Source organism: Stylophora pistillata, chromosome 5 (assembly GCF_964205215.1).
Source record: "Stylophora pistillata chromosome 5, jaStyPist1.2, whole genome shotgun sequence".
Lineage (NCBI taxonomy): Eukaryota > Metazoa > Cnidaria > Anthozoa > Scleractinia > Pocilloporidae > Stylophora > Stylophora pistillata.
In genome coordinates, this window is record NC_142523.1 from 31585234 (window position 1) to 31597384 (window position 12151).

Consider the following 12151-nt stretch of genomic DNA (forward strand, 5'->3'; position numbering starts at 1 on the left):
TTTTCTCGTACGAACCGAAATCACATAAGCAAATTAGTAAGCTAAATTGACTCACTCTGTTAAGACGGTTCTCTCCGCTTACGACAAAAGCCTTTAACACTTAAAGCAAAGCAATAAATTTCAATATTAATGCAATCAATTGTTTTCAAATAGCAATGGCTCGAAAGCTAAACAAAGCAATATGAGAGCAAAATGCATGTGAACTAAAGGACATCAGTTACGGAGTCAATAATATCGGTATACGGGATACTTTAATGGTGATTAATAGCAGCAAATCTAGTAGAAAATCCTCCCAAGGATATTTGAAATTTGGTAAATTTTTTGTAGTTTGTTATTGGATTAGTAGTGAGCTCAAAAAATTTACTTCGGATAGTTTTCACTACAACAGCTCGCAAATTTAAAGAGTATAGACGGGCCGCTTCCCAAGTTTGTTTTTTTTTTTTTTAATTGTTTGGATGTTATTTTATCTCTTTCTATCCTGTTTTAATCAGTGAAGGAAATTTAAGCAATATCTACCCAAGTTCTCCTATACTGAATCCAATTGAATTGATTAATTATTTGTATCTTTAAACAATTAACTTTATGAATTATTATCATAAACAAAGATCTCATTTGTTTCTTTAACATGGAAAGACCTTAAAATCATCGCTGTCATCACGCATAGTTTAGCACCGAGAGTTGACAGAAAGGTACCCTAACGGCGATCACTGGACCATTTTCCCAATCTTTTAGCAGCAGCCTTCTTTGCAACTTCCTCACTCGGTCCTGCATCTTCAACTCCAAGATCTTCAACCCTGGAGTATTTTTTCTTGTCATAAGCTCCCAGATTAAGTAGTTCCTCATATGTCTGGGGTGGAAGGCAAGAAATAAGGGTTGTACACTTGCTGCAAAGCACTATATCACTATGATGTTAAGCTGAAAAGTAAAGTTACTTCCACAGTAGACTGAGAACCTCTATGATTTTAAGAGGGATTTATAAACTGAAAATGGTGAAATGAGCGTAGACGGCCTAACGAGCGTGGAAATATCGCTGACCAGGGATCTAAATGGTCCTAGTTGAGCCGTTTACAGCGCCATGGGGAACAAAACAAGTACCATCAAGCATTGCTCCCGAAACTAAATGGTGTCAAAGTACTGAGAAATCCACGAGACTTCAAAATTCATAGAATGTCAGCAAGCTTTCAATTCTTAAAACAAACCTCTTCATGAATGTATTTGTCCATTCTTTGTCGTAGGTTTTCAAATGGAGGACGGAAGTCAGGGTTAAAACTCCAGCACCGTTTCATCATATCATGCCTGAAATTAAACAAGGATGGTCAATTCTCGACTACGTTTTTTGGACTATGCGAAGAATTGCAAGAAGTTTCTTTTACTGGAACCCTTTTAACGAAAATAATGGTTTAGGTTTGTTTGGGTCATCGGACATATCGGCACTATTTCACTCGCTCTGATCTCGTCGAAGTACGTAGACACACATTATCACAGCTGAAAAAAACGGCTTTTATATTCATTGGTTAACTATTCCACTGCAAAAATTTCTACAAGAAGAACGTTAATTGTGATCTACTGTGTTGAAATTTAGGCTATACATTGGAAAACGTGGATATCGCACCAGAGAGGTACAACTCACAGTTTTTTATCAACATGATCAGGCTTTGGCAGCTGATATCCTTTTGTGACCTCTGCAACCACCCTGCCTTCTGACCATCCATCGTATGGAATTCCTCCTGTTAAGGCATAAGGACGTGTGCATGTGATATTTAACAACTATTTGCCGAAGGCGAGGTGAATATCGTCGAATAATCCCCGAGACGAAGTCGAGGGGATTATTGGACAATATTCTCCGAACCTGAGGCGAATAATTGTTTTAGTATAATTTCAGAGCTGAACAACAGAAAAATTTCTAAAATAACATTTTATTTTAACATTTTATATTAACCGCGTGGAGCGGTTTATATAGCGTCATATAAGGAACCGCTCGACCAATCAGATTGCTGGAAACTCTTTGCTCAGCTCTGAAATTATACTAATACTGAATATGTCACTAATAAAGTTGTTGAAATTGTAGTCAGTGAGCCATAATTTTAATAGTTTATTACAATTGTAAACATCTATCAGGTCAAATAAGAGTGCATATAAACATGCTCCACGAAATTGCTGTGGCTGAGACGTCGCGCTCCTTTTCGACATCATTTTAAATAAGAAAAAAGTTGGCATTTAATATAGCTTGATGATGCCCAAATCTAAATTTTCCTTAATCTTGCATATACATTTACAAAGCTTGATGATGCTCAAATACAAATTTTCCTGAGTCAATGTACTTTAAAGTTTCTTCGTTTTGGTTCGTTTTGATGATAGTCTCTAACAAGTGAACACTATGGAAGCCTTCTCCTTCTTGTTTCATTTTATTTCATGAGATGAGTTATCGATAAATAGCTGGCTACATATTAAAAAGAAAACAGAGTTAACGAGATTTGATTTTCAGGTGTAAAAAGCAGATGATCTTTACTTAACACGGGTGTTGTCCTAAAAACGACAACTGTCGTACTTTTTGCCTGGAGGTTATACAACTCGACCGGAACTCATTAATAGGGTTCATTTTTACAAGAGTAGTTAGACTGCTTGATCAGTCTTACAAGACTGGGACACTAATAAACTAACTTAAGGCAAGAGAATGTAAAACCATCTATATTATCTTGTTTAAGGACATTTTCAGGAGTGAACGGCGTGGAAAAAAGTAAAGACAAACCTTTATTATAAATATTCTTATTGAAGTTAGTTTGGCTTACCAAGGGTAACTATCTCATACAGAACGATTCCATAGGACCACCTGGTGAACATATCAGAAATATTCCACAGTTAGTGCCGAGTGAATTTTGGATGTGAAGTAACCACAAAAAAAATCATATTGGGTGATCATTTCGTTAAGGTGATGGAAGAATATACACGATACATACACATCACTCAAAGTGGAAAGTCCGGCGAGGTTTCCCAGCAGAATTTCTGGTGCAGTCCATTTGATTGGCAAACATCCCTGCGAAAAAAAAAAACATTAAAACTTCTCTTAAACTATCATTATAATAATGTTATGAATTTGTTTTGTTTTGGTTTGTGATTGTTTTTTGTTATTTTTGCTTTACATCTTTTGTGATAATTTTCTTCAATTGTTCCTGAGTATCTCTTATTTTGCAAAGAAAAATCAGTGCTAGCGCAAACAAAAACACTGTGAAATGTTGAACACCAAAAGAATAGTCGGTCCTCCATGTACTTCATTGTATGAGAAAATAAAAAGTAGCATTTCAGTAGTTGTCAATTTTTTTTGCGCAGAAGATGAAACAAGTAGGAGAACAACGGCCAACGAAAATAAGAAAAGCAAAAGAGCTTAAATTTTTTCGGCCCTTGAACGGCGAGATGTGTTAGAACTGATGATTTTGGAGAAAATAAGTGCATGATCAAATTTAGACAAAGACTTAGTTAAGACGGCCGCAATGGGAAAGGCACATACAGGAGGTTTTGCTCACATGAAAATGATGGATTAGTGCAGAATAAAGAAAGTATCCAAAGGAAACTTCTTTCGGATTAATGCATACAACCTCCAATCGAATGATTCGGAGAAAAATGAGGAAAAGAATAAACTCAAATCAAGAGAAAATGAGAGGACTGAAGGGGGGCAACTGAGTAGTAGCATTAGTAATGACTGAAGCTATTTGTAGCATTTGGCGAGAAAAGATGTCTGCTTCCCCAGCACTTTATTTTACTTTAAAAATTATCTCCCTTCTTCTGCAAAGTCATATTTTACAAAATATGAAGCTACATAATATAATTGTGTAAAAATGTAAAAACAAAAATAAATTTGCCACTCTCTTAAAAATAGCTTTCAAGCAGCCCTATTAGAAAAGAGAAAACATATTTCCTTTTGCGAGACTTTCTACAAACAACCTCAGTGAAATTTATATACCACGATGTTTAGCGTTTTACTTAGTCTTTTCCCCTTTTTTTAAGTCAATGTGAACTATGAAAACCATGTTGGTGGTCGAGCTAAGTTAATTTCATGCTGAGAAAATGCTGGCGTTTACAGCTTGTTTCTAGAAAGCTCCATAATAAAGCAATAACAACAACAACAAAAAGCATTTCCTACCTTTTTGGCATTTCCATGGCCATATTTAAAGCTTTGATATGCCATGCCAAAGTCGGTCACTTTGCAAACATAGTTGTTATCGAGGAGAATGTTTCGGGCCGCAAGGTCACGATGAATGATCTACCAGGAGACAAAGATCCATCAAGTGAAAGCTTATAAATTATTTGATTTCAGGACAAAACGGCGAGACAAAGGTCTGAGCATGTGCGAAGAGAAAAGGGAAACTGGGCAGGCCATTATAGTTCTTTAAGGCTGTCAGGACTAAGGCGTTTACCTTCTTAAGAAAAATGGCAAAAATAGTAATGATGATGATGATAATTATAATAATCACATTGATAATAATTATGAGAGTAAAATGAAGTTTAGATATATATAGAAAACCAACAGGAGACCGGTTGTGCTCATAAAAACAATATGCTCTTGTCATTACCCTACTTTCTTGTTACAAATGTCAAGGGACACTCCGCTGTGCTTGTTAGGACAGCGGAGTGTCCCACAACAGGCCAAAATCTAATATGGTTAGCGCTTATCCGACCATTTTACCGTTGCATTTATATTTCTGAGGGTAGTCAGACCACAGTAGGCATCCTATTTTAGCTGCTCCAACCGAACTATTATGAAAACTGCTCTCATATCCTTTTCCTCATTAAAGTAAAAATACCTTTTGGACAAGTTCACACATTCATCAATAGAGTTTAGTTATTCAAACGAGGTCCAACCTAAACCATGGTTTTACACAATCACTGGGCGTCGGGATTTCTCTATTAGTTAAATAAATGTCCCTCGACTGTAAGTTTTCGGCTTTCTTAGCTTTGATCATAAGAATAAATGCTCACACAAAGGGTTCGGCTAAAATGAAGATAGTTAATAACGCAGTTTTGTTAGACAACGACTAAACTTTGTTTGAATAACCGGCCCTATAACTTTGACATCCGAAGTGACCTACTCTCTGTAATAAAAGTACCATGGCCCAAAAATGGGTCTCGGACTTTAAGTAAGTGAAACGTACCCACAAATGTTGGTCAGCATCTGAGCTATATTGGAAAACAGTTGAAAGGTCTGAGAAATTTTTCGGAGTTAGAATTGATTTATGACAACAATGAAGGAATTCACTTACCCCTCTCGATCCAAGGAACACCATGCCAGCAGCGATTTGTTTGGCAAACATCACAAGATCGTAGTTGGTCAAATCTTGAGCCCTTCCCTCACCAAGATAATACCGGTCCCTGACTCCTCGGCATTTTCTCAGGTAACCAAGTAGGTCACCGCATGGCATGTATTCCATGATGAGAATTGGGTGAACTTGAAGTGGCGTGAAAAAAAAAGTCAAGGCTCATAACCACCATATCTATTAAAAGTTTAGGAAGAGGACTCATTTTAAGGATTTTCCTTCATGAGACTTAAGCCTAGATTTTTGAAATGAGAAAGCAAGACAGCTCGAATACCAAGATTAATGATATTAGATACTCTGGTCTTGCGTCCAAAATCTTCGTGATGGGCCTATCGATAAATGTTCTCAAAGAGGAACAGTCTAGCTACAGCGCGCACACACACACACATACACACACAAACGCACACACACACACGCACACGCACGCACACACACACTCACACGCACACACACTCACACGCACACACACACACACAGAAACAAACAAAACAAAACAAACAAACATAACAAAAACAAAAAATAGAAACCACAAACTTCGTCCGATCAACGAGCTGTTCTTGTTATGGAGCTCATATAAAGAGGTAGTGTGGTATTTTTAATAACTTATACATTGAAAACTGCGTTACACTTAGTACTTACTTTGAGTTGTAACGCAGCCCATGAACTTTACAATGTTTGGCTGATTGTTTTCACCGATAAGTTTTCCCAGCTCAATTTCTCTCATCAAACATTTCCTTCCCTCCTCTCCAGCAGTGGCTACAATAACAGGGTATGTTGATGAAGAAAATAATTCTGATAAATGGATTCGTTTCAAGCTTGAGACTGAGAATTAATCTATTTAGGTTTCAAACCTCACATCTTTCTTTTACCATTTAGATTATTTTATTTGAAACCAGTACGTTACTCAACTCACTGACGAGTTCTCCCTAGACATTGCTGGGTCGATAGAGTTGGAACCAGTTAAGGTTCAAATCCTACCAATGGATTCTTAGTTTTCTTTGTTTAGCATCTTCATGAAAATTATTTTTGTTGCCGCTTTTGTTCCGTATATTGCCGCGAACGGTGAATATCCACGAAAATCAGATCTTTTAAACCAAAATCCTTCACAAGGGCGCCGAGAAAAAAACTCGCACTAACTGTTTACAGTGATCAGCCTAAAATTATAATCGAATCGAGAGAAAGTAAAAGATATGAAGAGGTTTCAAATGGATGGCCTTGTGGCGCCGTTCGGAGATGCTGCCAGCGCGCATGCGCGAAAACTTAGATGTCCCGTATGGGGACCCAGGCGACGGTCGTGTGTAAAGCATCCAAACCTTGTAAATGTTATCGAAAACCACCGTCCACTTAGTCTGTTGGAATGCCCCCCTCAACCCGAGAGATTGTCTATTACTGGAAAAATGGGGATAAGTCACATTCTGTTGGAAATAATTGCATTTTTTAGCAAAACATAGTTCAGGGGAAAAATAAGCTCTAGCGGATCCATTGACGGATTCACAGGGAAGATCCAGGCCTACCCCTCATCTCACTCCAGATACAAATGCATGGCACAAAAAGTTTTGCAATGACAAGATCGCCTAACTGGCTGATTTCTTTTTTAATCAATTTGTTTGCCTTTTCTCTCTTCTGTTCAGTGTTTATCTGTGAGCGAAGAAGAATGGAGGAGGTTGTGCGTTGGTCGAGAGATATGTTTGGACCCCCTCTCCGTATTAAACTTTCTAGAATGCACCCCTGGAATCAATATAAGTATCAACATATAGAAACAAAGGAATCTTACGCGTGAAGCATTTAGCGGCGACTGTTCGGTTTCCAGGCCTTCCATTCGGTGAACTCAGGAGAGCTCTCCATACGGCTCCGAACGCCCCTCGCCCAATGACTTCTTGAAGCAGGACACGGCTCACCTCAATCTCCCACACATCTACCTCCACATTCAATGGCTCCATCTGAATTGCTTGCTCTTGATCAGGGCTGAAAACTGGAAACGTTACATACTTTCGGGGTTAAAACAAAGAACGGTGGTAAAAAAAAAAAATTTGCTTTTGAAATAAAAAAAAATATTAATTTGCTAGTATAATTTTATTGATTGCCCCGACTTTTAAAGAGATAATTGCCCTTGCTGATGATGAGAAGACATAGTTATCACTAAACTAGAGACCTAACTTATCACAAAACACGCTCGTAACTATTCATTATGTAAGTACACTCCACAGATCGGACTGAGTAAAAAAAACTACGGACACTTTTTCAGTTGTTTAAAAACCGGAAAATTATACTTTAAATTCAAATTTAAAAAACATTGAGCTTTGGGATACAAACAGGTGGAATTCATAGAAACTTTGAGACAAGGAAGAAAAAAATTAACAAACGAACGAATAAGGTTGATTCTATCAGCAATTTTAGAATGTTAAATATGACGGCATAATTATTATCATAAAAGTAAAATGATATCATCTTTGCTACGATCATCAAGTAAGGTCGTAAGTCACAAGGGGGGTCAGAAATAAATTGAAAAAAACGAAAAAAAAAAGTGATGTTGGTGACTGATAAATATGGGGATAGCCTGGAAAGGATTAAGGCATGAGTAAAAATTTGATGAACAAAAGGTAAAGTAGTTGACTTACAGAGCCATAGCTGCAATTTAAATCGAACAAAATTAAGAAAGGAGACAAAGAAGGAAAAACTTCTTATCAATGTATTTAAGCAAGTATTCTTTTAAAATTGCTATACAACGGCAGCATGATTTCAATGTGCACCAAATATCAGCTGAATTGACAAATGTTCTCAAAATACTGACATTAATCATAACAATATTGATAATGATGATAATAATAACAATGTTAATTATAATATTGCAAAAATTATTCTTATTATTACAATAATAATTAACAAATTGCAGTTTCCGCTTGGTCGTTTCATTGTTTTTTCGACTTGAAAGGGTAAGATCGAGGAAACAGTTAAAGTGTGGGGTGACATAAACAAAAAGAAAGTATATGTAGGCATTAGCTAGCTTTTGTTACTCTAATCAAAGGTGGCTAAAATGAAACAAAACAACTGAGCTTCACCTGTCCTTCGACGCTTGCAGAAAAAGCAGGCAATTAGCGAAATGACAATCACCACCGCCACTAATCCACCAATGTAATACCACAAAGAATTGGAACCTTGAATGGCTCTTGGAATTTGCTCGGCTAATTGTGTGAAATAAATGTGGTCACTCGATCAATCTCAACGATAGTGCCTGTAATAATAGTATGTTACCGTCCGGAATGGCCTTGGGCATCCCTGTTGTGCATTATTTTAACCCGTCATTGACGCCTGTTCTTGAAAGCGAAATCACTAATTTTTCTTTGTGTAGATTTATAGATAAATCCAAGGTTATTTTCCTGTGACCCTCCACGTGAACAAGTGGAGTATGTAGCTATACACATGTATAAGGTTGTGCTACTGTTTCTAATTCCTTTTTTTATTAAAAACGTTTATATTTTCCAAGAAAAAAAAACCGATAGCAAACTTTGGGGAGAACGTGAGAAGCAGAAGTTTTCTCCTATAAGAATGATCACGTAACATGATTACTGAAGTGTTATGTGCTTCTTTAGACACAACAATAACGCCAGGTTTACCTTTGACAATTATGTTTACAAAGGAGCGGGCCACAAACCCAAGCTTGTTACGTCCTTCACAAGAATATTCACCACCGTCTTCTTCCAAAACCTCACTGATAGAAAGTTCACTCTTTGTTTCACCCAGTTGTGTATCAATCTTTGCTCTTTCTGATGGTGAGTCTCCATCTTTCTTCCAAGTTACATTTATCGTTTCTTCGCTAACGTTGCAGGTCAATGTAAGGACATCTCCAGTTTTGAGTGTTGGATATGGATCTGGAAGAACTTGAGCAGAGGCCTTTCCTACGTTGAGAATAAGGGGTAATTAGTGAAAACAAAATCCTAACTCACATTTTACGACACTCCAAAGTAAAACAAAAATTTATTAATAAAAGGAAAAGAGATTAAATCTGATCTCATGACAAGAACGTTTGGAACACATTGCTTTGGATGAAAAGGTTTGGAGAAGGCTTCAAAAGGAAACTTCAGGCCCCATGTTTTTTTTTATAAGACTGATTACTGTTGCGAGCGCCCAAAATTACAACTAAGAATCTTTAAAATTTCCTATAGTTCCAATCCTTTGAAATTTTAAACTAACTTCTTGGTAATCGTATCAAAAGGACTCTACAAATGAGTTATGTAACCCGACAATTCTTTCTCTGTGCCAAATCTGTTCTGAAATAGAAGCCACTTCGTCTGGATTCTAAAGAACCACAACCACTCCATTTGGGCTTTTTCTATCCCTGCCCACGGAGATTAGTCAGACTGCGTTTTCTCAAACCAACGGTTTAATTTCCATAAGGGGCCGGAGCTAGATTCTCTCACGACCCTCCAATTGAACCTGTCATATTCTCAATCTTCATCGGCTGGGTACCATTACATGTTAAAAGAAAAATCAACATTGTGGATAGATACCAGAGAAACTGAAAGATCCAGGTATTCTCAAGAGCGTTAAGCCCCTTTTACACCTCCGATTTCGCTCAGCAATGGAAAAGTCTTTCTTTTTCTGACAACTTCCGCTGTAGTCATTTCCAGGTTTATATTTGAGATTCTCAATTGTGCGCACCATTACCAATTGATGACTTTACGTCTTGCTTTCTTTTTTCAGCTGCATGCCTATCATCAAATTTTAAAAAAATTGTCCGGGGAAGGCTTCGTCTCGATTTCGTCCCTGGGATTATTCAACAATACATCGCGCAAAATGCCTGTTGTTCCCGAGACATTTTACATACAGTAGCCAAAAAAGCTATAAATCTATTATTTTGGCGGCGAAATGTACCCTATTTGGTTTTTATTGGTCGTAATTTTGTGCTCCTTCTATGATAGGGAATACTGCAATCGCCTGTTAACCTGTGAGGGTGGATATTTATATGCGTTCGCTCGTCTAGCCCGCAAGTTTTGAAAGCTTGCCATTCAATATTCTAAAGCTTACAAAACGCCTTTTGCGCCTGAATATCAGCCATAGCCAATTGCACGCCGAAGTCTTTTAGAAATTTGCAAAATCAGCAAACATAAACGTCACTCCAAAAATATTACAAATTTAGAAGCGCGGTGTTTCCGAGCTAAGGATCTGATTATCCAAAATGTTTACTTGCCCGATTTCTCAAAAAACACGTGCATCTCTATAATCACCGGAGCAATTACACGAGTTCAAATCAGTCAACCCATGATGACGCCGTCACTTTTATTTCTTTCTTTGTCTGTTCTAGCGCCCCAAATCATCATTACAGCTTTATCTTCATATCCGTCCCCTTCTCCATTGTCATCGTCTTTGTTCCCTTCATCGTTATCTACGTCAAAGCCATCGTCATCATTATGATTACAATTGAACTCACCATAAACACATAGTGTTGCAGAGGAACTAGTAGTATTTGCTTTGTTTTTCGCTTCACACTTGTAAGTGCCTGTCATCTCTTTTGTGACACTTGGAAATTCTAGCAATGATTCTCCATCGTGATCGGTTTGATTGATATCAGATCGCTGGTCACCTTTATAAAAAACCCAGACTAGGGTTGGTGTTGGTACACCTAAGGCTCGGCAACTGAAGTTGACTGGATACCCTTCGGTTACAGACTGGTCTATCGGAGCCTTAGTGATCTGGGGAGAAACTTGAAGTGAAAAGACCAACAGATTCAACAAAGATTCACATTGACCACTTTAACCCTTTCCGCTTAACCCTGAATAAAATTGCGAAAAAACAAACAAACAAACAAACTAGCTAACTAACGAACTAACAAACAGACGATTAAACAAACCACGCAATGATTTTTTAGCGCGTGTTTTTTTTTTTTTACTGTCTTTTTTCTAAGTTTTATTTCCCGTAACATGAGCACACGCATGAAAATGCTAAAAAAGACAACACGAAGTGTTTGTTAGAAAGTAATAGCGGGAGTTGTTTTTATTTATTCATTTGTAGTTTTAGTCGCAATTTAGCTTCCAAGAGTAATAGCGCGGTGTCTGTAGGTCAGAATCAACTGTTTATGATAAAGAACCCTTCAACAGAGACATAAAGTATTGCTGGAAAATTGAAACTTAATAAACATGGAAGTTTCTCTCAAATCTCTTTCCAACTTCCGTAATAAATAATTATGTAATAAAAGTGTATCATGAGATCATTACTCCTTAGTCATTGGTATATGTAAAGGATATGGATGAAAAGTGGAAGTGTCCTTTTATTCTGGCTTAAACTACAAAAATAACACTTTCTTGAGTTACAAGTTCAATACATGACAGACTACAGTACGAAAATGTACCGGTAACATCGATCCAGAAGGAGGTGTTAGCTTTGCCATAATCATTTTGAGCAGTGCATTCATAATTTCCCTTATCTGTAAAGGTCGCACGTCTAATGACCAAGGTGTTGTTGGTACTAAGAAGCACTCCATCCTTAGTCCAGTTGACATGTACTTCTGGATCACCACGCCAGTAACAATTTTTAATAAACGTGGAGTGAAGCGCAATGTTTACATTCTTGAACTCAAGCTTTATACGGGGTGGAACTGCAAAGCGAATGGAAAATACAGAGATTGTAAATATGATAATTACAGATTCAAAGCCCCCACCTCAATACCCCTCCACCCTCCCCCTCCCCTTCCCCTTTCCTTCCCCTCCCCCTCCCCACCCTGTTCCCCCTTTCCCCCTCCCTCCTCCTCTCTTCTCCCCTTCCTTCCCCCCCTTCAAATAAATAAATAGAAAGGAAGACGAAGATTAAACAGGCTTTGATTAAATCATGCAATGCTTCCAAAAACC

The 12151-nt window shown here is 37.6% G+C and overlaps 2 protein-coding genes across 2 annotated transcripts in view; both read right to left on the reverse strand.

Moving 5' to 3' along the window:
* Positions 1 to 12151, reverse strand: part of LOC111347607 (uncharacterized) — a 563268-nt gene that overhangs the window by 371123 nt on the left and 179994 nt on the right. Inside the window, exons 5-7 of the mRNA XM_088761203.1 lie at positions 11656 to 11901; positions 10738 to 11010; positions 8924 to 9205 (exon numbers count right to left, since the gene is read on the reverse strand). Of these exons, the coding sequence (XP_088617329.1) occupies positions 8924 to 9205; positions 10738 to 11010; positions 11656 to 11901 (801 nt within the window). The remainder of the gene's footprint in view (positions 1 to 8923; positions 9206 to 10737; positions 11011 to 11655; positions 11902 to 12151) is intronic.
* On the reverse strand, positions 1627 to 8476 carry LOC148731457 (tyrosine kinase receptor Cad96Ca-like). Its single transcript, XM_088761157.1, has 8 exons — positions 8369 to 8476; positions 7084 to 7274; positions 5949 to 6065; positions 5256 to 5440; positions 4139 to 4258; positions 2958 to 3034; positions 2790 to 2830; positions 1627 to 1727 (listed from the first exon to the last, which is right to left on the reverse strand). Exons 2-8 carry the CDS (start codon positions 7247 to 7249, stop codon positions 1627 to 1629), a joined length of 807 nt encoding a protein of 268 aa, XP_088617283.1. The 5' UTR covers positions 7250 to 7274; positions 8369 to 8476.

Coding starts and splice junctions, on each gene's coding strand:
- LOC148731457 (XM_088761157.1), bottom strand. CDS start 7,249: ATGGAGCCATTGAATGTGGAGGTAGATGTGTGGGAGATTGAGGTGAGC. Junction 6,066..7,083: donor CGCCGCTAAATGCTTCACGC/GTAAGATTCCTT, acceptor CTGTTATTGTAG/CCACTGCTGGAGAGGAGGGA. Junction 3,035..4,138: donor GCCATGGAAATGCCAAAAAG/GTAGGAAATGCT, acceptor TTTTTTTCGCAG/GGATGTTTGCCAATCAAATG.